The sequence below is a fragment of the Lissotriton vulgaris genome, chromosome 4_1, assembly GCF_964263255.1.
Source record: "Lissotriton vulgaris chromosome 4_1, aLisVul1.2, whole genome shotgun sequence".
Lineage (NCBI taxonomy): Eukaryota > Metazoa > Chordata > Amphibia > Caudata > Salamandridae > Lissotriton > Lissotriton vulgaris.
The window spans coordinates 1,211,600,895-1,211,623,050 of NC_141691.1; the positions used below are offsets into that span (position 1 = coordinate 1,211,600,895).

General features: G+C 45.8%; 1 protein-coding gene across 1 annotated transcript in view; it reads right to left on the bottom strand.

Moving 5' to 3' along the window:
- LOC147723054 (polypeptide N-acetylgalactosaminyltransferase 1) overlaps positions 1-22,156 on the bottom strand; it is a 436,567-nt gene that overhangs the window by 91,530 nt on the left and 322,881 nt on the right. The window contains exon 8 of the mRNA XM_086965426.1: positions 4,035-4,169. Coding sequence (XP_086821552.1) covers positions 4,035-4,169 — 135 coding nt within the window. The remainder of the gene's footprint in view (positions 1-4,034; positions 4,170-22,156) is intronic.

Here is a 22,156-nt window from a genome sequence, read left to right on the forward strand (position 1 = left end):
TTGGTCAAAACAAGCCCAGAGGTAATAAGTGGAAAGAAATGGTTTTCTAACAAAAAAGACTTCCACAAATGTATCTCATGTAGGGCATGCAAATTTGGGGTGAACACCTCGGAATTTTGTTCAGTTTTTAGCCCTACACCCATTCAGATCAAAGAGTTATACACATGCCGCACAGAATTTGCGGTATATGTATTAGAGTGCTCCTGCGGGTTAAAATACGTGGGTAGCACCAAGTTGCTGGCATTCAATCGCATCCTTCAACACCTGAGCGCGATTGTTAATTCAGATGTGACCTATCCAGTTGCCCGCCACTTTGAATTGGTTCATGCCAAAGACCTCAATCATTTGAAATATTTCATTATTGACGCTGTGCCCAAGAACATATGGGGAGGGGACCGTGAAAGACAATTGAGGCAATTAGAAAGCAAGAACATTGTGCTTCTAGATACCAGAAACACCAATGGGTTGAACAGGGGGGGGGGAGGACCTTCAGGCTTTCCTTTGAGGGGCCTTTGATCTTTCTTCAATATAGCCTGCCTCAAGGGTCTCAGTACATCTTAGCAAGGTGATGACCTAGGTCTCTGATAAATATGAGAAACTTAGATAATGCATACTAAGCTAGTCCCCCACACATAGAGAACTTATCAATGATGGAGTTAGAACACTTAAGGTCTACAAGGTTTTTCCCGTATAGATTTATATTGCATTTACCTTATACTCTTGCTTTTCTTATTTAGTACGTTTGCCCCTTTTTGAATTATTTAGATAGCAGTAGTACTGCAATGTAGTAGGTGTGGGTTCTTAATTCCGGTTATGCATATACATCTATAAAGATTATCTTTAACAGAGGATGGTACATATTCATTCAGTCACTATGGCTGAAGTAATGTTTTCATGATCTGCATCCGCCTACTAGTGTTTACAACTGTACATATATGAATTTGAATATGCACTTTATTATTTATTGCACTTGCACTTCATTTTGATGTAAAGCACGGGTTCATTTTCAATGACCTGGAATAAGAGATAGCGTTTACAATTGTGGAGGGATGTGGCTAGATGATTGTCATTGTACCGGCAGCGTTCCCTTTAAATAGAAAAAAGTCTATTATTAGGTACTCTAATATGAGCGCACAGATTGTGTCTAACGTTTGTTATGACTGACCACCAGAATTACGTGATCCGTTTGTAGGAATCCACCACAGTGATTACATTAATAATATTTATTGGGATATTAAGTTTTTATATTTTGAACCATTAATGAATTTGTTCTCTTTTCCCTCATGTAAACCATCAGGTCTTGAAGTATTTTGTCTATGTTAATGAACCAGGTGCTTGTTGTCAATCTTAATTTGCACAGTATTTAAACACTCCCATTGGTAATTTGATGCCATGTGATCAAGGCTGTTGTAATACAGCCGAAACGCGTCATGCTGGTGGACACGGGGAAAATAAACCACTAGATATCTACAAACGCTTTGTGTCTGAGTGTTCCGTACCTGGGTATAACACAGCGCTGAAGGCTGGGGTTACAGGACTTTGAATCGATATATATATGTATATACAGAGAGAGAGAGATATATATAGATATATATAGAGAGATATATATAGATATATATAGATATATCCACCTCGGTTTCTTATGCCAGAAATCGCAGCGCTCTGTCACTGGTTCGATTTAAATCCAAGACCAAATCTCCCGACTGGGAGAAAAACGGGACAAACTCACGTTTGTCTTTTCTTTTGTGCTTTTTATTTCACACCTCACGGCATGGATTTTGTTAGGCAGGCATAAATCAACGGGATTCGGGATAGCCTATCCCTTGTTCACAATCAATCTGGCCATAGGCTTTCCATACCAATATAGTGAATTACATTATTACATCACTTCCTGTTTGGGATTATTTTGGCCCTTAGCCTTCTGGATGTTGTAGTTTTTGCAATTTTTAAAATATTTTTTTATGTGTATATTTTTATAAAAACCTTTTAGCAAAACGAAACATGCACCATATTTAAAGGCAATAATCGAACATTATATAACCAGTGAAAACACCCTTTTCCCCCCATTGTGATATTATTTTTATCCCAATATATGCTTGCACATTTCCTTGGGGCTTTCAATGTTTCCAACTCACAAGTGGATATAAAGCTCTTCTGACTGATTAAGGCCAAACGGATGCAGTATTCTCAATTTCAAAATGTAACCGGATTCCTTTTGGCACAACAGTTTCTCTCGGTCTCCGCCTCGATCTTTTTTTGGAACCGTGTCAATGCCATAGAATTTAAGTTGTTTCCAGTCATTTTGGTGGTAAAGCTCCATATGTTTAGCCCACTCTGCCTGAACTGGGGTGGCAGAGTGGGCTAAAGAATGGTGATGGATTAAACCCAGATCTGTTGAATGGATGTGAGTGTTTGATTGGTTCAGATGCTCCGTCCATCACCACCCCCTTTTGTACCGCTTTGTTCGCCATAAGTTGGTAGGGTATGCTCAGACGTGAGTCCCTTGCTCACTTTGCCACTGGATTCAAGCAAGCAGGGCTGAAGAAGGCTGAAATGCTAGAAACCAGTCCTCGGAAGCTTGTATCCGGTCCATGGAAGGCATGGCTTGGCAGTTAGGGCTGGACTGTTCCCATGAGGCACAGGGTCAGACTGATTTGCATATGGTCATGTCTGAACTGGGGTGGCAGAGTGGGCTAAAGAATGGTGATGGATTAAACCCAGATCTGTTGACTGGGTGTGAGTGTTTGATTGGTTCAGATGCTCCGTCCATCACCACCCCCTTTTGTACCGCTTTGTTCGCCATAAGTTGGCAGGGTATGCTCAGACGTGAGTCCCTTGCTCACTTTGCCACTGGATTCAAGCAAGCCGGGCTGAAGACGGCTGTAATGCCAGAAACCGGTCCTGGGAAGCTTGATTCCGGTCCAGGGAAGGCATGGCTTGGCAGTTAGGGCTGGACTGTTCCCATGAGGCACAGGGTCAGACTGATTTGCATATGGCCATGTCTGCACTGGGGTGGCAGAGTGGGCTAAAGAACGGTGATGGATTAAACCCAGATCTGTTGACTGGGTGTGAGTGTTTAATTGGTTCAGATGCTCCGTCAATCACCACCCCCTTTTGTACTGTTTCATGACAGATAGGAAATTACAAAACAGGATCAGATTTCCTTAAATACAGGCATAAGTTAACATATATTTGTAGTATAAAGCTAATATGCAACTATGGGTGTAGTGTTATGTTATATGTGGCTGTTTAATTTTCTAAAAGGCAACAGGCAACCACGTATGATTGCACGTCTAAAAGTTAAATAAATGTGGAAATATACAATTTTACGACTCAATTTATTCTAAAAAAACAAAATAAATATGGATAAATACCATTAAGAGGGACAAAAAATAAATATGGATAAATACAGATGGAAATGATAAAAAATAAATACCATAAAACCGGGAGCGCGAAGAGATACATGTCGTGGACTCAAGAGTAGAGTGGGGCAAAAATCTGATGATCTTGGTTTAAAACAGCAGCGGTCTTCTTATATAAATAGTCTAAATTGATTTACATTTTCTGTAGGTGTTTGAATCTTTGGAACTTACCCACAGATTTTCTATCTTGGCTTGAATTTTGATACAGGGAGAAAGAAGGAATGCACGGGGCCAAGGAAGCAAACCTGGAGGAGCAACTAATAAAAATCTAGCAATACTCCAGGCACCGACTGAAGAGCTCATTAATTTTATTGACAGTTGAACAGGGATGGCGGTTTCACTGAGCAGCTGACACCTACACAGTTAGTCTACGCAATATGCCACACTAACAATACCTATAAAGACATTAACAATACCTATTTGTGGTGTGTTGCACTGCATCACTAGCGACATCTCTGTGAAATACTCCCTCCCTTTTATGCCATTCTTAACAAGTCAATTTTAAGCATAAAACTGAAGGACTGCATTAACTACATTTTCTAAAATGAAAATGACCTCTCCCCATTGAGGAGCAATCAAACTTCTACTGATCTTCTCATCATGAAGACTTACCACCTGATCATACTCCCAGAGCTGATTGCCCTTCAGGTGGTGGCACTTGAGCATTGTAACTGGACCATTAAGTTTAGAGACATCCAAGCATAGATCATCTGTCCGAATTTCCTTGTTGGCGGTATATGAAAACACCTAAAATAAAACACACAATATGAGCAATACTGTAGCAGTGCATTCAATTGCAAAGAGAACAGAGAATGAGCTATGATCAAATTCAACAAACAATAGGGTGAAAATGCAAGTTAAGTGTTCCAGTAGCTTGTATCCGTATTAATCAATGTACTCTGCTAGCATATTTTGAGTAGTTTTTCCAGTTCTGCACCTGTAGCTAACAGGAGGCAACTGCACTTTCGATACAAGACCAGGGGGGTTCTGCGATGTAGCCTAACCGCTAGGGCGATCAACTTCAAATCTGGGGAACTGGGTTCAAGTCTCAGCAACAACGCTTAACCTCCTGTGATTCTGGGCAAATCACTTAATTTCCCCATGCGTAACAAAAATATGAATGTGTCCTTATGTAACGCAACGGGTGCTCATGTAAAGCGCACTGATACCTTCGGGTAAAGTTTGCGTTATATAAAACTCAGGCCCAAAAAAGTGTATGTATGTTTGTATGTGTATATATATATATATATATATATATATATATATAAATGTATTACAGCACTCCGGGTCCACTTTTTTTCTTTGCTCGAAAAAACCAAAGTCGAGGCCCCAATGCAATTCACAGTGCTTCAGGTTTTATTTGGCACATAAAACCTGAAGCACTGTGAACTGCATTGGGGCCTCGACTCTGGTTTTTTCGAGCTAAGAAAAAAAGTGGACCAGGAGTGCTGTATAATACTTAGGGGCTGGCGAACCCCGTCGAGTGCCCGCTGTCTCAAGCCGCAGAAGCAAGCCATTGGAGTGTGTGTGTATATATATATATATATATATATATATATATCCAAGAAAACGCTGTCTCTCTTTCCTCACAAGACAACAAGTCGAGGCCCAGTTTGCTTTTTACGTGAATTTATTTAGGCAACAACACCCAACGCGTTTCGCAGCCTTCGCCGCTTGCTCACTCGTGAGCAAGCGGCGAAGGCTGCGAAACGCGTTGGGTGTTGTTGCCTAAATAAATTCACTTAAAAAGAAAACTGGGCCTCGACTTGTTGTCTTCTGAGGAAAGAGAGACAGCGTTTTCTTGGATTTACGGGGGTGAGACGAAACCCCGTCGAGGCCCGCCATGGAAAAGAGGCGTAGGCAGATTTTCGTCAAAGCTGTGGTATATATATATATATATATATATATATATATATATATATATATATATATATATTACCTACTGGCAGTCGCCAGTAGGTAGTTATAGTTAGGATTTTTTTCAATGTTAAATCTCAAAATTCTATTTGGAATAACTTTGGCGCCGGTTGACGAATCTGCTTGAAAATTTCCTCAAAATGGCCTCGCGGCGCTCCGCTCCTTCCCTGAAAATGTGGGGGGGATTCGTGAAGCGGGGGCAGAGATAAAAGGGGGGTCCCAAAACGTGTTTTCCCCATGTTGATTTCCATAGGGCGGTCGACCTCACTTTTAGCCCGAACGGCTGAATGGATTTCCACCAAACTTGGCAAAATTGTAGGGACTGGTAGCCCGATGTGCCTTTGCTATGTCTCAAGATATGTGCTCCAGTGGATTTTGAGTAATTTAGGTTAAAAAAAATATATATATCTATAGCAGCACCCTGGTACGCGCTCCGGGCGCGCCACGCGACTTGCGCACAGAAAGCTGATTGGCTCTCGGGTGTCTGTAAACATTCCAAACAGTCCGGAGCGGCCGCAATCTTGTGTCTCGGTAGGATCAAGACACAAGAGGTGGCAAAAACAAAGGGGGAAATGACCATAAGGGGGCAGGGGTAGACCCCCCCTGACCCCCTAGGTTTGATGTGGGGGTCATAAAAGGGCCCTGCAGGGCATAAAATTATTATTTTTTTTTCGATTTTCGCGGGGGGAGCGCACGGTATGCGCACCGGGGAGCGTACCATGGGGGAAAAAAGAGACAGTTTTTAAAAAATGTAGCATTTTCATATAAATTGGAGGTAGTTCTGAAAATAACTTTTTTTTTTCTTTTTGTTGTTTTATATTTTTTTTGTTTTTTGGAACATTTTTTTTTTTGGATTTTCAGAACAATTTTATATTTTTTTGTAGTTTTTCTGGGGTGAAACAAAAGACAGGGAATTGCAAACAGCTCAACTGGAGCAAAAAAATAGAAAAAAATTAAAGTTGCTTGCTGCAGTGATGGTTGTCTGCAGCTCGATTAAGTAAAGTGATGCTCTGCTCACCATATGATATTGTTTTGTTGCAATATATGCAAACAAATTTAAATTTTGAAAACTTGGTTTGGACATTAGGGACCATCTCCCTAGCCTCTGCACCCGATGTAGTGGGTTGGTTCGAGGTGCTTGAAGTAGAAGGATGGGGAGGGTTCTTGGTCAGTTCCCCGACTTCTGCTCTTGAAAAATTGTTTGGGTGCTTCCTCTGCATATGCCTTATCATAGTGTGGTTCCCAAACGAATATTTCTTGTTTGGGTTCCCTCTTGACAGTTCTTGGTCACAGATGAGGCAAGTCACCTTTGCTGCATTTACTTTTTTGGCACCCCTTGGCATTTTGAAAAACTCCCAAATAAAATGTTCCTTGGGTCTGTATGGGGGATTGTCCTCAGGCAGATATTGTCTCTCCTCCTGCTCCTCTTCGTCCTCCTCTTCTTCATGACCACCAATGTGGTCTTGTGGTGGTCCTTGTGGTGGTGGTGGTGGTGCAGATGCACCTGCAGCTGCTACTAGTGAAGCCATTTCTCACAGAATGCAGGTCTTCTTCACTCAAACAACAAAGTGAAAATTAGGAAAAAAGGTGGGGTCTTTCATCATTTGGAAAAAAACTTGTGAACCAATCAAAAGTGTTATTTTCAGGTCACATGACCCGACGCGCTTACGCTACGCGCCCCGGGGCGCGTCACGTAAGCACGTCGAATGCTTCCGGGTGCGTTTACGCCGTGTGTATCACGCGGACGCGGCTACGCGATACGTCACGATCATGTTTTAGTTCGAGACATTGGCGCTAATGGGACGCTTCCCTGTTCGCGCACCGGGGCGCTTCAAACCAGTACGCTCTCCGGGGCGCTCACCGGGAGCGCTCCGAGGCAAAAAAATATATATATATAAATAAATTTAAAAAAAAAGGGAAAAATTGTAGGGACTGGTAGCCCGATGTGCCTTTGCTATACTCAAGTGGTACATATATTTAAATATTTAAACATTACTCGCTAATATATGTATTCACTAAGATACACTTAATAAGCTAGTTAACCAATCATTTAAAAAAAAAAAAAAAACATCCATTTAGACACTTATTTAAACATTGATTCTTCCATCGACCTTTACATATACATATATAAAACATATTTATTTTTCAGAAACACACACATTCACTGGATTGTGTCATCAGTGATGTCATGAGTGATGTCACTGACCATGTCATGAGTGATGTAATATGTGACGTCATCAGCAGTGCATTGCAGGCGTGCAAGTTATAGTGAGTCCAACTAACTATAACGTGGAATTTCAATGGTTTTATGTCAGTAAAATTTCCAGGTAACTATAACTGGTGTGAAACTTATGGTTTTTTCAGTGAATATATATATATGTGGATAGGTAGGTAGTAATAGTCAGGACCTAGTTTCCATCGGAAACTCATTTTTTTTTCTCAATATCTTTGGCGCCGGTAGACGAATCGTCGCCAAATTTTTAAAACTCGTGCCCCGCTCCGATAAGCTCATGTCTTGAAAGTTGCGGGGTGATTCTGCAAGTTGGGGCCGAGAAAAAAAAAAGGAGGTTCCCAAAATGTGTTTTCTCCATGTTAATTCCCATAGGTAACTTTAGACACGGCTACAGCTCGAACTGCATAACGGAATTACACCAAATGTGGCAAAAAGGTAGCCCTGGTTTCAAAAAGAGACCTTTTTTTTTAAATGGAGTAAATCCATTCAGTAGGTCCTGAGAAATTAGAAAAATAGAGGTGGGAAATCAATTTCCCATAAGAAACTTTAGACACGGTTACAGCTTGAACTGCTGAACGGAATTACACCAAATTTGGCAAAAAGGTAGCCCTTGGTTCAGAAAAAGACTTTTTTAAATGGTGTAAATTCGTTCAGTAGTTGCTGAGAAAATCACAAAATAAAAGTTTCGCTATATAGAGGCGCGGTGGATCCACGCACCCTCCCGACCATAGGTTTTATTCTAATTGGCTGTCAACGCTCCAAACCAGGAAGTGTTGGCAGCCATCTTGTGCCTCGGAAACAGAGTGAGACGTCCTCCGACAGGTGTTAAATGATCGGGGGTAATGTAGGCATGTCATTGTTTATTGGCAGGGGAAGTGCAAGTGGAATTGCCTCTGCCTCACCCCTTGTTATTATTTCCCCTGTAGCCTCCTCGAAAATAACCTCTGGAGGAGGTAGATTGGTTGTTTTTATAAGCGGAGGAGGGAATCTCTGATGACACGGTTTTTGAGCCACCTCTATAAAAGGAGCGACCAAAGGAACCCCTGCTAGAAGGTAATTGTAAGGCCCCCATAGACTTAGCAGTTTCGGTGTCCTTTTTCATCTTTTCAAGTGAAGTGTCGACTGTTGGCCCAAAAAGATGCTCTTTATCAAAGGGCAGATTGAGTATTGAGGATTGGACCTCCTGCTTGAATCCAGAGACTCGAAGGCAAACGTGCTTGCGTAATAATATGCTGGTGCTGATGGCACGAGATGCTGTGTCTGCTGCATCCAGTGCACATTTTATGGAAGCATTGGTGATTAACTTCCCTTCTTGAATGAGGTCGTTAGCCTTTGTCTTGTATTCATCAGGCAAGTGTTGGATGATTTTTTCTAACTCATCATAGTGAGCTCTATCGTAGTGCGCTAACAGGGCCGGAGCATTGGCGATTCTCCAATGGTTAGCTGCCTGTGAGGCCACTCGTTTGCTTGATGCATCTATTAATTTAGACTCCTTATCAGGAGGAGGGATGTTGCCTATAGTTTGTGAACTAGCTCTCTTGCGGGCGTTCGATACGAAAAGAGAGTCTAAGGGCAACTGTCCCCTAATATATGTAGGGTCTGTAAACGCGGGCTTGTACTTTTTATCCACTCTGGGGGCTCGAACTGGGTCCTTAAAGACCTTGTCTACGTGTTTTATTATGCCCTTGAGCATGGGCAAAGTATTAGTGGACTTCTGTGAATGTGTGAATGTCTCCACAAGAAAATCTTCCTCTAGAGGGTCTGAGTGTAGCTCCATCCTGTGGTATTGAGCAGCCCTGTTAATACTCTGTACAAAGCCTATGTTGTCATCAGGTGGGGAGGGTCTGAGGGGATACAGGTCAGGGTCATTGGTGTGATCCGGGTCTTTGTTGTAATCTTCTCATGGATCAGTGTCATGTGGAATGTCTTGTGGTATGTCCTGCTCCTCGTCCCCATTCCCGTCCCCATAATCATCATACTGTGGTTCAGGTGAAAATGAGGGTGGTGGTGAATTTGATGGTGTGATTAGTAGATGTGGATTAGATGGAGGAGAAGGAGCTATGTAAAGGGGAGAAGGGCTAGTACCAATGTCCTTCTTCAGCGGAATAGGACAGTCCTCAGAGATACAGCTTCTGGATTTTTTTTGTAGAGTGGCTGTAAGGTGTCCAGTCTTGTGATCGATACAGAGTCTTTTCTGTATTGAGTCCAAAACTGTGTCTTCAGAGTTTCTTGGAAGGAGTGTCTTTTTCCTTAGGAATGGGTTTCATCGTGGAAGATTTATGAGGGTCTTTGTGCGCCGAATGTTCAGAATCCGAATGCTTGATTTTGTATTTAGGACCTGAATCTTTCAGAGCGGGATCTGTTTCGGCTCCGAGTGTTTTGGTGTGGAGGTAGGCAGTTCCGAGCTTTTAGCTGCAGAGGATTTAGGTGTGGAAAATTTCGGCTACAAAGCTTTTTTCGGCCTTCGGTGCCGAAGGTGTCTTCTGTGCCGGAGATGTAGAGAGTGGCATATGTTTCTATGCTGAAGGTGGTGTTTCGGCACCGGAATGGGGGTGGCTCGAGCCTGAAGGCTTGTCCTTATGTTTTGTAGCCGGGCTGGAGGGCGGGGCGTTAGAAATATTTTGTCGGCGTCGACCTGAGCTCGAGAGCGGGGGTGATGACGGAGCCGCAGCAATAAACATTCCAACCCGATGGCGGAATAAAACAATCTGGGGATGGAGTCGATGCCCATGCGCAGTATCACCAAAGGGAGGAGTCACCGACCTCGTGACTACAAAGACTTCTCCAAAGAAAAACAAACTGCAAACATCCGGGCCCAACACCAGATGGCGATCTTATGCTAACACATGATCTACAGCTCATTTGCCTCGAACATGTCTTTTCTGTGACTGGCCTATTTTTCCACCTTTGTTAGGATCTTTTTGGTGGTTCAAATGCATCTTTCTTTGATTTATCTCTCTTATGAGATAATTAGTGTTTGGGCAGGGTTTGTCATCTACAGAGTCTGATGTTTTTGAAGCCTTTTTCCTTGGAGCAATAATAAATGCCTTGCCTCTTGATCTTTCAGTGCCTCAACTGCAGCCTTTTTGGCTTATGGTGGGGGTCCAGGCAGTATAAGCACTCTTTATGAGGGTTGACAGAGAACAACCTCATTTTACCACACATCTTACAGGAAGGAAATAAACCTTTCTTTGACCCTTCTGACATGATGGCAAATTTGAAAGATGTAAAACAAAATTAAAAGAGTTCACCTGAGATCTACTGACTAAAGACTGCATCTTGTGAGGAAAAAGCTGAGCAGAGCTCGAGGAAATCCCCTTTCCACAACATGCGGTAAGAAATCTGGGGTGTGAAGCCACTGCTCGGGAAGGAAGGGTGCAAGCTGATGATGTGGATTGCTACTCAGTCCTATAAGGAAATTCAATTATAATAGACTTAAAAGAAAGACTTTACACTACTAGTTATAATTACTGTGGGACTCACACCTAGACGACAGGAAGATGAATGTAAATCTATGAAAGATTTAATACTGGAGAATCATGCAAATTCAATTTCAGAAAATACATTTTTAGGTTTCATGTGTATGCATTTGTGTCATGTTGCATTCTATACTTAGCTTAAGAGGCCAGACTTCTTCAGTCAGTGGCTTCTTTTGCTTTGGAACCTTCAAAAATTGGTTTGGGAAATAGTCATCTCGGATCAGTAAGTTTATTGGCATTATTATTTATTATCGTCTTTTCAGATGTGTTCTTCGGCCTGGACAGGGATAGATGACGGGCTATTTTAGAGTCTGCAAGCATCCTAGCAGCACTGGTGAATGTGCACTGACAGCAGCATCTCCTGTGTTGCTCAGTAACCAATTAAAAACATGACGGACATTTTGGAACCATATTTTACATACATTATTATTGTTTTACTGTTCCAAGATGGCTGCCATCTTTATAAGGCGTCAGCAAGTACAAACATCAAAACTATTAGCTTTGTCAACACTTTACTACAAATAGTTTGACCCCGATACTATTAGCCTTTTACCCCTTAATCCCCTTTGATCTTTGCATAAGAGATTGGTTATATCGGTCACAAGATGTGTTTTTATACTATATGTTTAGATACATTCTTGTTGCAAATGGCGATAATACGGAGTGAAAGAGCATATGCATTTGAATAGCATTTAAATATGCTATAATAAAAGATACTATAGTCCGAAGAAATCAGCAAAAAGAGAGATAGGGAAGGAATATGGTACCAATAAGAGGGGAGTAGGGTGTAAAAGACGACGAGAGAAGGAATGGATGGGGGATAGGTGAGGAAGTAGGGGTGAGTGGTAGGTATGTGGGTCTTCCTAATGAGATTTGGGACTCTCTCTCAGGGGCTCTTAGGAATCATAGGGGACTGTTTCAGAGAGCTAATGTTCATTTTTTCCCAAATGTTGAATTTTGATGTATATCGGTGTACAAAAGAGATTAAAGTGTGGTCAGCCTGTCTCATTGAGCCCAAGACCACCAAGTGTGGATGGAGATAAATTCTTTACATTTTGAGAAAAGTAATTTTATTTCCATAGTTAAGCGCATATCAAGGAGAAATCTTGAGATTTAGATTTTTTAGATTACACAGTTTTAAGAATTTCAGCATTTCGAGGAAGCTATGGTTTTGAAGCATCAGGCCATCTAGTCTTCTTTTTTAGGTATAACAGCCATCTCAATTAGAAGGATACAAGAAACTGAAGCTCAAAAAGGGACAGTATCTAAGATGCCAGCCTCTAGTTAGAAATATAGAGTACGCTCCCAAGAGGATTTCCTCCCCATTTTCAATAGCCTCAAGCACTTACTTTACTGGTAGTCATTACCCAGACAGGTTACTCAGTGCATGTACATCGGTCAACCAGGTGTAGATCAATGCCATATTCTTGTTTGAGATAAATGTCATACATTGTGGGAAATAATGCATGCTCTCCCAGCCCTGGGTTAAGGAGACAGACAAAGAAAGGCATCATAGGCAACCCCAATATCAATAAATGCTATTTTGTGCTCATTGTACAGGAGTCTGGCCTTCCCACTTGACAGTGACAGACGCGAGAAGCAGGCTCTCTTAATTTCCATTTAAAAACATGGAAAGATTTCAGTTACTGTCCATTAAAACAGACTTAAGCCATTCAGTTTTAAACTGTGTGCTTAGAAATAAATGTAGGAAAATGTTGAGTTCTGAAAATGCAGTTGTATTCCATCAGGTCCTTCTTGTGATGCCTTTGTGAAGGCTAAGTACTTTTAAGCAAGAACGGGTTACAGGAAATGTCTGATTAAGTCTTGATGCCCCTGAAGCAGCTCAACCAATTCTTGTGGCACCTGAAGATAACAGAAATTATTTCAGCGTGTGCTGTGAGATGTCCAAAAACAGGAAGCAAGTATCCTAGGTAAACAACTGCTCCAGGTCACCTGCATTAGAGGTGTTCAACAAAGTTGCAATGGTCCAAAGCTGGGTTTCACAATTCCTTTTCATAGTACTCTGTAAAATGAACACATTCTTTTGGTTTGGCTTCTAAAAGCAGGGCTTTCCAGAGGGTAGCAGGACCAGGTCTCATCAGACCACGAAAAGCTAAGACATTGGTACTAAATGAAAAAGTTAGTCAGAATTGCCAGGTCTACTTACCATGATGGGTGGAAGATATTTGTTATCTTCAGAGAATAAAGTGTTTAACCCAGGGTGGACATTTATAAGAGGATGGCACATTCAGGCAATTTCAAGTCTTAATGTGCAACAACGACCTTCCAACACAACAATTCATCCTGCCAGATCCCTAGTTCTGACAGTGAAACAATTGTGGAGGAACCTCAGAAAGTGCTACAGTTACTGCACAATCTAGGGTGGGAGTGGCGAAGCATTGCTGGAACTTTTGAAGAGCTTCTCAGAGGAGCTGAAGAAGTAGGCAGCAAATACTGGCTGTTCTATAGAGGAACAGGATTGAGACAGGTTGTTGAGCTGGAGTCAACAGAAGCATTTGCTTTAAAATTGTACAATTTAATGTTGTATATACGACCCAAATGACACCCAGAAAAGTAATACATTTTGCACTGGCGCAGCTGAGCTCTGCCATACATGTCGAGACACGATGCTGGTGATTTTTTCACCATGTTTTGCGCAGAGAGATACTGGGAGGAGATAATGCAGATATTGTTTTGAACCCCACACCGCTAAATTAGAGTTATGTCTGTTAAGCCTATTTCCCCACCCAAAAAATGAGAAAGCCACCACTAATTTCGATGCCCTGGCCATGGTGTAGGCTAAAGGGCAATTATCTGTGATCGAGAAGGCAATAACAGCCACAAGCTTCGCCAGATGCAAATCAGAAAGTCAGAAAAAGGCAGAATGTTAAAATTTACAACTATAAATGGAGACTTAAAGGGGACTGAAATCATGACTGATCCCATTCACGGGACATAGCTTTTAGTGGCTTCTGGGCACTGACAGCCCCAGACACAGTAAACTCAAACAAAGTATAGTTTACTACATAATGGTGCTCCAGAGTGACTGGGGAGCGGATATATAAGAGTATAGTGTGGGCATATGGTTGATAATCAATTGGCTATTCCAACAATTCAGGTCCCTAGGAGGTGATAAAGATATTGGATAGATTGATGGTTTATTCGAATCCCAGCCAAGAAACCTATTTTGCAAGTCAATCATTATAACACTAGAATGAGGTGACTGGTACCACGCACCTGCTCTTTGTATTAACATTATTTATTGGTCCCCTTCTTAAAACATGACATAGAATTACTGCATTTTCAACTTAAATCGTTTTACCAACGAGCTGGCTGGGGGTACTCAACCTATCAATAGGAGGTCATTTGGGACTGTTTTTCCTTTTCTAAGTCAGTGAAAAAGGGGTGGCTCATGCTGTTGCTTTGCTATCCCCTTCTAAGCAGGGGATACCAAAAATAGTACTACTACTACAGCAGAACGTGGAAAAACACTACTACTACAGCAGAACGTGGAAAAACAAACAAAAACAATAGAAAAGAACCTTGACTAATGCAGAGTACAGTCATAAACAAGACAGACTAACTACTGCAAGATAATGTGGGGCAAATGAGCAAGGTAAGAGGGTAAAGCAAGGAATAACATCAGAAAAACAATCCAGGAACACTGTGATGCAATAGCCACATCTGCTTTATGCAGTGCCAGAGTATGTGAAGGACAACCTATCATGGATTGATCTAACAAGTAACATTATGCACGTTGACATTTATAAGAAAGAAAATATTGCTTTGTATAACTGAAAATCAAGGCACTATCCTGTTCTCGATGTTGTGTGCTATCAGTCTGTTAGAAAGGCATGACCATAAGAAATCGACACATGGGAGGCAAGGAGGTTAAGCATGAAGAAAAAAAAGAGCACCAGCATATCAGACGGAGTTGAGGGAAACAACAGTAGCTTGGTGCAATGTAACATACTACAAGGATCTTAGCATCCTTAGAAGCAATGCTTACATTAGGAGTGCATTATCTTACAAAGGTTACATGAGCTTCAGCCTGCCTCATTTAGTGCACATAAATTAAAAAACATCTATCCCTGTCAAAATTCATGCAAGTGCACGTATAACTGAAATGCGAGTTACTTACCTTCGGTAATGATGTATCTGGTAGAGACGAATCTAGCCGCAGATTCCTTAACGTAGAGTTATCCCCAGGCGTGAGACAGGATCCAGAAACTTTTTTGCCCAGCGTCCCTGCGCGCCGGGAGGATGGCATCATGCGGCTCCACCCAGGCGTCGTCCGCGTATGTGACGTCAGCGAGGTCACATAATTCCTGCCCGGCGCGCTTACGTCAGTTTTCTTCTGAGAACTTTTCCGCGCCACAACGCGGAGCCAACAGACAAAATTTGGGAGTATGGGAACAGTGTGCGAAGGAGCAGACAAAATGGAAAAAGGAATGGTGACAAACATCACAAAGAGCAGTGTCAACACTGCAGCACCGAAAGGAAGAAAGAGCAGAGCACAGCCCTGAACAGCCACCTTGCCAGGATGTAGACAGCCCCCCCCCCCGAGAGAAGGAGCATAAGCAAAAATGTCACACAACAACATGTACCAGGGCCACAACCAAGAATACAGATGGGGACCCAGTTCCAAGACAAACGGGGAACGATAACCTCCAAGGCAACCCCGGCACAGAGTACAACAACCCCCCAAAAGGGCAAAGGGCAAGGCACGACCAGGGGGCCCAGCTCAGAGGGCAGCAGAAGACCCAGGACCCAGAGCAACAAAGAGGAAGGGAGGGAGGGAGGGAGGAAGGAAAGGCAAGCCTCAATCTTCAACAAGCAGAACAGAGGAGCACAGGAGTACCCCAAGATCCATCGTCCAAGGCACCAACCGAGGAGGAAGGGACAAGGACAAGACAAAACAGCCTGTCAAAAGAACAAGGAATGCAAGAAATAGCCAGCCCTCCGGGAGGCGAGCACAGAAGACCAAACAAAAGGTCTTCGCAGTACTGGGAGGGAGGGCGGGCCGTGAAGGAATCTGCGGCTAGAATCGTCTCACCAGATACATCATTACCGAAGGAAAGTAACTCATACATCTGATAGAGACTACTAGCCGCAGATTCCTTAACGTAGAATACATACCCTAGCCATACCCCCGGGGAAGGAGGGTCTGCAAAAGGACCTCACCAGCCTGGACATAAAAGATGGTCCCACAGGGGACTAGTCCAACAGAGAGGCAAAGAGCCTCATCCCCCCAGGCAAGAGGAAACCCCCACAAACAGAACACCACTGACCCCAAGAGGGGGGTGTGGGAAGAAGAGGAAAGAGGAACCAAGGGCAAAGCCCGGGGAGGCCGAAGCACCCGACACCTTCACAAGGCAACCAAACCTCCAACCAATGCCAGGGCACGGAAGAGGAAAGAACAACCTAGAGGGCCTAAGGAAACAAGGGAAAAGAAGGTGAGCCCACCACAGTCGGACCAGACAGAACGGCACCGACAGCAAGAAATCAGTCGGAAGCAGGAAGAACAGCCCAGGGCCCCTCCGGAAGACCGGCCAGGCTATAGCAGAAGGAGGAGGGACACAAAGCATCTCAGTCTCCAAGAAAGAGAACATGAAAGGAGAGAAGAGCCCGGACACACCTCAGCAAGGGGTCCGTGCAGACAACACAAGTGCACCTGCAACGTACATGAACGCTAAGGAGTACAGTAGCCCGAAGACGATCGCAACCTCCCTGCCCAGCATAAGCTATGTAACAGCTACCACTACCCTACATTGGGTAAGTTAAGTCCCATGACATGGGTACCCTCTTCGGAGAAACGTCCGCAGCAGAGGACAACAGAAAAAATCGCAGGGGTAAAACCCCGCAGAGGGCTTATCAATCACCCCAGGAGAAAACACAGGAGACCTAATCTCAGACCAACCTGGAGCAGGTAATCGAGCATAAACACACAGCAAGGAAGGGCCTTCCAGCAGCCATCAGAACCACAGGTTCCACAAGGAGAACTCAACTGGCCATAAATCACACAGAACTAGAACCACAAGGGCGACTCGCCCAAAAGGAAGAAGATCACCAAGAGCTACCCAAACTCACCGGTCACTGAGGGGGAGAAGGAGGAGGGGGAGGAGGAGGAGGCCTAAGCCCCTCCAAAAACCTCCAAATGGCTGACTCTGCCGGGGCGTGGAACAAACGGGAACCATCAAACTAAAGATCCACCAGCCGTTCCGGCACATTTTCGCGGAACAGACTGTCCCTAAGCCAAGCATGGCGGGGAAGGGCCACCGACGAAGCCATGGCAGGATCAAAAACGTCCGAGATGTGCAGAGCGGAGTGAAGAATAAACGCTGCCAGCTCCCGGCCATCCAACGCATGGTGCCACAAATCAATGCCAAAAAACACAGTTGATGGACAGAATGTAGAACAATGTCATACATTCATCCCAGTACAAGGATCTGGGCCTAAATCCATCGTTTTTTTGCACTCCACACCACCCTGGGATAGACACTGGCTATATGCAAATCAGCTCTGACCCTGTGCCTCATGGGAACAGTCCAGTCCGAACTACCAAGCCATGTAGTTCGGACTGGACTGTTCCCATGAGTCACAGGGTCAGAGCTGATTTGCATATAGCCAGTGTCTAACCCAGGGTGGTGTGGAGTGCAAAAAAACGATGGATTTAGGCCCAGATCCTTGTACTGGGGTGAATGTATGACATTGTTCTACATTCTGTCCATCAACTGTGTTTTTTGCAATTTTCACCCTGAGTGTGCTGGGTATACTCAGACGTGAGTCCCAGGTTCTCCACACCACTGGAGTCAAGCTATCCAGGCTGATGAAGGCTGATAGCCAGAAACCGGTCCTTGGATGCTTGATTCTGGTCTGGGAAAGACATGGCTTGGTAGTTCGGACTGGACTGTTCCCATGAGGCACAGGGTCAGAGCTGATTTGCATATAGCCAGTGTCTAACCAAGGGTGGTGTGGAGTGCAAAAAAACGATGGATTTAGGCCCAGATCCTTGTACTGGGGTGAATGTATGACATTGTTCAACATTCTGTCCATCAACTGTGTTTTTCGCAATTTTCACCCCGAGTGTGCTGGGTATACTCAGACGTGAGTCCCAGGCTCTCCACACCACTGGAGTCAAGCTATCCAGGCTGATGAAGGCTGATAGCCAGAAACCGGTCCTTGGATGCTTGATTCCGGTCTGGGAAAGACATGGCTTGGTAGTTCGGACTGGACTGTTCCCATGAGGCACAGGGTCAGAGCTGATTTGCATATAGCCAGTGTCTAACCTAGGGTGGTGTGGAGTGCAAAAAAACGATGGATTTAGGCCCAGATCCTTGTACTGGGGTGAATGTATGACATTGTTCTACATTCTCTCCATCAACTGTGTTTTTTGCAATTTTCACCACAAATCAATGCCAGCATCCTCTTGAGAAGCTGCGGATCAAAGGTACTCCGCCAAGTCCCACAAACAAGAGGGGGCCCTAGCCAACACACATAAGGTGTTAAAAGCCCGCAGAGCTGCACTGGTTGAAGCAAACATATTGCGGCCCCAAGAGTCCAGCCGACATCCTCCCAGGAAGGTGGAGCCAACAGCGACGGCAGGTAAGGAAAGGTGGTCCACCACAAGGGCCCACTGGTAGAGAGGTGGAGGGAAAGACCCGCCGGGTCAAGCGGCGCCAGAAGGTGTAGATGAAGAAGGTGTTGGGGGACCGGATCCCCCATGGCGGGGCAACCCCAAGTCCCCGTTAGAGAGGAATTGAGCGAACCTTCAAAGGGCAGCAGTTGCTCCCGTCCACCAGAGCCCTGGTTGGAAACCTCCAAGAGATGCTCCGCGGGGAAATGGGCAGCCGGATCTCCCATGCACAGAATCCCCACAGCTGTGGAAACAATGCAAGCAAAGGCCGCACCTGCCTGTAGAGAAAGCAGCTCCCCCGTGGCTGTAGGCTAAGGCGCCCGTCCCCGAAGCCAACCGGAGTGGGCAAGGGCCAAGCCTGAAAGGGAGAAAGAGAAACCGAAGAGTAAGGGACCTGTGGTTCCTTCGGCAAAGGCCGCGGCCACGGCAAGGAGCAGTCTTGATGACGCCAGAGAGAACGCCACGACGCGGCGGCCCGTCTCCTATGAGGACGACAACAGCAGGCGCGCAACCTCTGGAGAAGTGGGAACATCCGAGGATGAATCCACGATCTGACGCCTGTTTGGTGCCGGAAAACCCGCAACCTGGAGCAGGGCGTCGTTGTCATCCAACACCACAGGAGACGCCGGCCGGCCACCACCTCTCCACCCGGAATTGTGGCTGGGACGGAGCCGAGGTGGTCAAAGGGCAGCGCCGGAACGGCACGGACTCGACCACCAACGAAGCAGCCGCCTGCGTGGAGGAACGAGAAGCCACCGGAGAGCGAAAAGGAGTCCCCCGCCAGCCTTGGCCCATGGGGGAACGAGAGAGGGTCCCCGACCCCCACGGCGGGGCCAAGTCCAACTCGACCTCCGGTAAGACATCCCCCTGTACGGAGGGACGAGAGGGTCCAGGGGACCCACAAGGAGTCCCCTGCCAGCCTCGACCCACGAGGGGGCGAGAGGGGCCCACCGACCCCGGTGGCGCTGCCGACCCCGACTCGACCTCAGACGAGGCAGCAGCCTGCGTGGATGGACGAGAAGGCCCCGGAGAGGAGCAAGGGGTCCTCTTCCAGCCCCAACCCAAAACGGGTCAAGAGGGGTCTGCTGACCCCTGTGGCACCGCCTGGGCTATCAGCTGCCGGTGCCATAGCGGTGTTACCCCGGCCTTAGACAGAACCACCTTGTCAAAGGGCCGAGAGGGGCTGGGGATGTGACCCCAGCCCCGGCGACACCACAGGGACACCCGCAGGAGTTTGCTGTGAAGCAGAGGCGCCGTGGACCGAAGGAGGGAACCGCGAAGGGCCGCACCCCAACGGCACTGCACCCTTTGAGCCTGGATTCGAACTAGCCGGCATCCAAGCCACTGGCGATGACGCGGAGGGCCCCACAGGTGTGAGGGATCCGCCGACGTCCCAGGATGTGAAGGAGGAGAAGCCAGCGAGGCCTGCAAAGCCGCTGCATATGACTCCATTTGGGGTCTTGACGCCCCCTCACCGGGGAACGGTGGATAGGGGACAAGCTGCAACACTTACCCACAGGCGAGCAAAGCTCTTGCGGCACTGGAGAGGGATGAGGGCGACGACTACGCCGGCCGCTCCGAGAACCGTCCACAAAAGCTGAACGAGGCGACGAGGACGATGACGATCTGGACATGCGAGCTGATAGAAGTTTCATCCAGTGTTCCCGCCGCGACTTCGGCTTCAACCACTGGCACGCCTCGCAATCAGTGGAGCCGTGGTCCTCCCCCAAGCACCACATGCAAATTAAGTGAGGATCTGTCGCCGACATCAAGCGCCCACAAGACTTACAAGACTTGAAGCTCTAAGACATCCGCATACTATTCCCACAACACACAAGGAAAAGAAGGGAAAGGCCCAAACAGGCCCGAGCATAGACCGGATCTGCGCTGCACGCGAACAAGGAAAAAACTGACTTAGGCACGCCGGAGAGGGACTTATGTGACCTGTTGACATCACGTACGCGGGCGACGCATGGGCGGAGCCGCGTGATGCCATCCCCCTGGTGCGCAGGGAAGCTGGGCAAAAAGGTTTCCGGATTTAGTCTCAGGCCTGGGGATAATTCTACTTTACACCGAGCTGCTTGGTTGGAAGGCGTTGACACTCCCCGCAGATGCTGCTCCCCTCCCCCTGTGCTTAACTCTGAGCTTAATTTGATTGCCCTGCGAGACATTTAGTGAACGGGCTTTTAAAAGTCAGACCACAGCTTTTTGGCTGGCATAGAGAGTGCGGTTACGCGCACAATGACGAGCAGAGGCGCCATCTGGCTTTCCTCTCTCGTCATGGTGCTCGCACATCGCTAGCCAGCCTGCTTTCACTTTTGCCATCGCACTTTTTCAGCTGCGCGCGCACCACTCACGCTTTAAAATGTTCTTTTAGCGAGCGCGCACACACTCAACTACCAGGCTTTGTTCCTTCCTTTCCAGCTCGTATCTTGCAGCCGAGGTCAGCATCTGCTCTTATTTCAAGTGCAGTCAGCTCCTGTATCCCACCCATGCAGGTCGCAGTCCTCACCCAGATGTCTACCAATGCCTATTGCTGACCTAGATCAGGTGAAAGATGCAGCTTTCCTGGGGCCTCACCTGAGAAGTTGTCGAAGGCGGTGGGCACGTACTCAGTTACCCGTTAGTGGTATAGCTCACCATCAGGCTGGTCTTGTCCACGACGCCGTCTCCTACCAGTAAACACACTTGATACGGCGCTCGACAGTCCAACTCCATACTCTGTGCGGGGGAACTGGGGGCTCCTCGCCGGGCGTGCTGATGAAACCAGTGGGGGCTGTTGTGCCCTGCTGCTGCAGCAGCTGAGGCATTTGCCCCAGGGGGCCGCGACCCAGATGGCTGCACACCCACTTATGCTCCAAGGTCCTCCCGAGACAGCAGTGGTGCCAGCGGGGTCCCCGTCACTACGCTCCTCAGCACAGGCCCAGGTTGTATTGCAAGTGATGAAGTACAATAGAAAGGACGGGCAGAGCTTCCACTCCACTTTCAAAATCAACTCGACGACAAAAGATCTCGTAGAACGAGCAGCGCATGCGCTGCAACGCTAGACGAGACCTAAAACTGACTGGTATTTTATTACTGGCCCCAATTTTAACACTCGGACAGTGCCCTACAACAGTGTGAATGTCCTTGGACTACTGAACGAATTTCGAGCTTGTTCTTTAGGTCAGAGACAATGCTTCAGGTAATGGAGGTTACTATCTACAAATATGAACAATTTGATTTCCAGTCGATCATGAATTTGTCAGTATCTACACGACTGATGTGCACAAGTATTTAACATAATTTACAATCAATATTGGGCAAGAGTTAATACCAGGATTGTAACCCTAAAATATGTTTTAAAAGTAAGCACTTAGGCGAATACAACACAAATTACAAATGCAGGGTTGCAAAGTTCCAAATCATTGTTACCAGATGCTAATCCAATTAGAACACGTTGAGTTGTCAAAATAAAGTACAACTCTTC